At 40.9% G+C, this 3946-nt stretch overlaps 1 protein-coding gene across 1 annotated transcript; it reads left to right on the top strand.

Moving 5' to 3' along the window:
- Nucleotides 1–2698: 2698 nt before the first annotated feature.
- On the top strand, nt 2699–3571 carry LOC150088749 (beta-1,3-galactosyltransferase 5-like). The gene has a single exon (XM_090370305.1). The coding sequence runs from the start codon at nt 2699–2701 to the stop codon at nt 3569–3571; it is 873 nt and encodes a 290-aa protein (XP_090226431.1).
- The last annotated feature ends 375 nt before the right edge of the window (nt 3572–3946 follow it).

The following is a 3946-nucleotide window of genomic DNA, read 5'->3' as shown; positions in this document are numbered from 1 at the left end:
AACCTACAAATCTCTGCCTCTAAAATCTGCTCAGTCTTACTAAAGGGACATCTGCACCCAAACAGACCACCACAGATAAAGATTCAAAATAAAACAGTTCGAATGGATATCCATCTTAAATACCTGAGTCTCCTGCTGGATAATAACCTTACTTTTAAACCGCACCTCAAGTACCTGCAGAGGAAAATTAAAAACTATGCTTCACTGTTTGCCAGGATTACCACGAAAAGACGGGGAGCCCAAAGGGAGAACCCTCAGTTTGTTCTACAAGATGGACTTTCAATCCGCTATTACATATGCCGCTCCAGTCTGGTACAATAAAACCACAATGGTCTCCAATCAATGGAAGCTAGAAACTATCCAGAGGACAATATTACTGAAAACTTCTCGAGCCTGCTGCACAGTCAGCACCCACGCCCTGCAGGTCCTAGGGGGCTCTACCCCTGGACCTGGAGGTAGTGCGGTCTGGCATCCTAACCAACTTGACCAGAGAAAGGCTACCACCTTCCGAGACTTCACCTCAAACACAGCAAACAACGACAAAATGGAAACCCAACATTTGACTGAATACTTACATGACCTTTGGCAGCAACGCTGGAATGACAGCACAAAGGGCGCCATTACCAAAAAAATTCATTCCAGACCTCAGAAAAACTCATCCGGAAATGCCCGTCTGACTTTACCCAGGCCAACTGTCCTCATACCTACTCACAGGGCATGGGGCCATCAGAGGAAAGTTAATAACAATGGGATAAACAGACAACCCCCTATGCTTCTGCGGGCGCCCAGAGACCTGGGAGCACCTAATGTATACTTGCCCAATCTACGAAGACCTATGATGTGTATTAATTACCAAAATACACTTTAATCTAAAGGACCAAGAGCATTACCTATTGGAATCAAGCGAGACCTATAATGCCTTTACCAACTTCGCACAGGAACTCTTTTACAGACGAAAGATCCTCCCCCCACCATAATCTTGGCTTATATTACCACTGTACAATCGAACTGAGGACAGAGCACAATCCCAACAGCGAATACCAACACAAAGGACTCTCCATATACGAGGACCCTAACATGGGACCCCTGATCCCGTGAACGTCACATTGGAACAGACAAACGTCTACTGGTGTCTGATGGCAAGCATGCAGGGATGAGCTCTCTCTGGTCCCTCCTCCAAAGACTAAAGAAAAAAGCATTTTAAAAATCACAATATGAAACCAAAGGTGGGACTTTGCCCCAAAGGAAGGCACAGACAGGAAGTCTCTTCTCCTGAGGGAACAAATGGCCCACTCCAGCAATGGACCCAAGTACAGAATCTTGTTTTTCCAACGGAATACTGGACTATCTCCGAACCTAACCTCACTACTATTGACTCTCTGACAGGACTATCCAGTCTCCCCCCCCCCCCCAATGGACAAGATTTGGATTTAACGAAATCTTACCTAAATCAACTGCGATCACTTCAATCTTTTTTTTTTAGGTCATTGCCACTGAAATCCCAAGAAAGTAGGTGGCAGGACTTGCCAGAGTATCACTTACTGGTAACACTTGGCTAGCCTCCACTTGGCGGGGTATGGGCAACGTCGGTTCCTAATAGGGGCCCGGCGGCCAATAAGTCAGAGGAACAATGGGCACAACATCTTACACAACCCACGATCCACACACATGTTTAAATCTCTGGCTTGACAGTGTTCTGTTTCCAATACAATGTGCATACGCGGAGATGGGAGAAACCCCACCTGCCGTTTAACCCGAATATACCTTATACCTTATACTTCCCCAGCGTCCACTACAGATACATTTTACAGCAATAAATCGATCCACAATCACTAATTTGCTGGCTACAACTAATGCCATCCTGTCTGACTTTGAGACGAATGCTGAACTAGCCATAATCTAGATATCAGTACTGCCTTTGATTCTATTAACAACCGAGGGCTACTCCACCTCCTTGAGCACTTCTTGGTGGTACTGACGTTTCCCAGGAGTGGGACTTCTGTCACTGGAGAATCCCCGTGTGGGATAAACTACCCCCATCTCTTTTTCACAATAAACATTGGCTGCACATCACACACACACAGGTCTATCCTAAATTAGTCGCTTACCCTAGTCCAACTGAACAGTGATTTCGTCAGATTCTCCAAAGGGCCCAAGGTATCGAAAACGGATCGTCGATGGACTCAACCATGAACTCGTCTCCTTAGAACACATCTCCAATGATGCCCTTCTGCTGAAGGTAAATTGACACCTCGCTGGTTAAGGAACCTCAGGACTTGAATGAATGTTACATGCTTTGTATATCATACCATCTTCATGTAATGTAATATGTAAATAGAAATTCAATGATTAAGTATCATCTTAGTGTTATGTTATTCAAGTATATATTGTCTGTTTGATTTAGGGTGTTAAATTATTTGTATTAATCCCTGGCCACGATTATTCTGGCTGTCATGGGTACTGTTGTAATGTTTTCTTCTCCATAGTTTTTCTAAAGATAGAAACGGATATTTGGGTGTTTCTCTCAAAAATACTACTCCTACAAGACTAATTAACATTATTTTATTTTTATTTCAGAACTGAAGAGCGTAAAGACATGAAACGTAATATCCTAAGGATTATTCTATTCTGCGTTATACTTGTTTTAATCCTTTATATCTTAAACTGGGAAAATAATATTATACAATATGGCACTGCAATGATAGACTCCATCTACGCATTCGGATCTGTCAACGTAACTCACTTTAATGTTTCCAAAACTTGCCGACGTTACAGAATTCCACCTTCTGTAGTAATTTATGTCCATTCCACCACCGATCACTTTGTTCACAGAAGAATAATTCGCAACACTTGGAGCCATCCAGAACTGATGGACAGATTCGACTTTGCCACTGTATTTGTCATGGGTCTGACGAATGATCCTCATGTACAGAAATCGATTGATCAAGAAAAACAAAGATTTGGGGACATTATCCAGTTCGATTTTCTTGACACTTACCGGAATCTGACCTATAAAGCTCTTGCATCGATGAAATGGATTCTCGATCACTGTTCTAATTATATGTTTGTTCTGAAAACCGATGACGATATTCTGATTGATATATTCAATTTGCATAGTCTGTTGAATAGTTTATCTGGTTCTGAGAAACTTGGACAAAATATATTATGTTATAGAATGGATGAAAAGGAAGTTATACGAGACAAAACTTCCAAGTGGTACGTAACTGAAGATGAATTTCGAGGTAAGGTCTATCCAACCTACTGTTCAGGAGCATTGTATATAATCCCGCAAGGAGTTATTGAACCTCTTTATAATGCTTCATTCTCAGTACCTTTTCTTTGGGTTGATGATGTGTACATGTCCGGTATCCTGGCACGTCAAGCCAAGGTTGGTGTAAAATCTATTGGAAATAGGTACCACACTGGTGGAAAAGTTGGTTATAATGCAAAGAAAAAGATTATTAGTGGAGAGTATTTGTTTTCTCACATGAACGATGATATGAGCCTGGTTAATATATTGACATTATGGGATGAAATTGCCTCTCGAAATCTTGATCACAAACTTCCTTGATATATAGATTTGGGAAATCCACGTATTTAAGGTTGATAAATGACCAAAGGACGCTAGTGAATATACTGTCTGGTAATAGATGTTGTTTCCAATGTCCATTCCATGTTCCGTTGTTAAAATTATCAATAATAAGAGTGGATTGGTTCCTAAAATGGATAACTAAATGCTGATAGATGCATTTGGATGGTGTGCGATAGTTGCATGCTTTTATAATGTCAGCGTAAGAGTCTAAGCAGAGATAGTGAATACAACAGAAACTATCAGCATAGAAAAAGAGTAAAAGTGGTAAATATTGTGATCAAAGTAATTTTCTGTACTCTTTTTTTACGAAATAAACTGAATTAATTCTTTTGTAGACTCCATTATTTCAGATGT

Source organism: Mastigoproctus giganteus, chromosome 3 (genome assembly GCF_048544385.1).
Source record: "Mastigoproctus giganteus isolate SK-2022 chromosome 3, ASM4854438v1, whole genome shotgun sequence".
NCBI classification, from domain to species: Eukaryota; Metazoa; Arthropoda; class Arachnida; order Uropygi; family Thelyphonidae; genus Mastigoproctus; species Mastigoproctus giganteus.
Note: the sequence above shows the minus strand (reverse complement) of the source record. Positions and strands in the feature narration are given on the sequence as shown.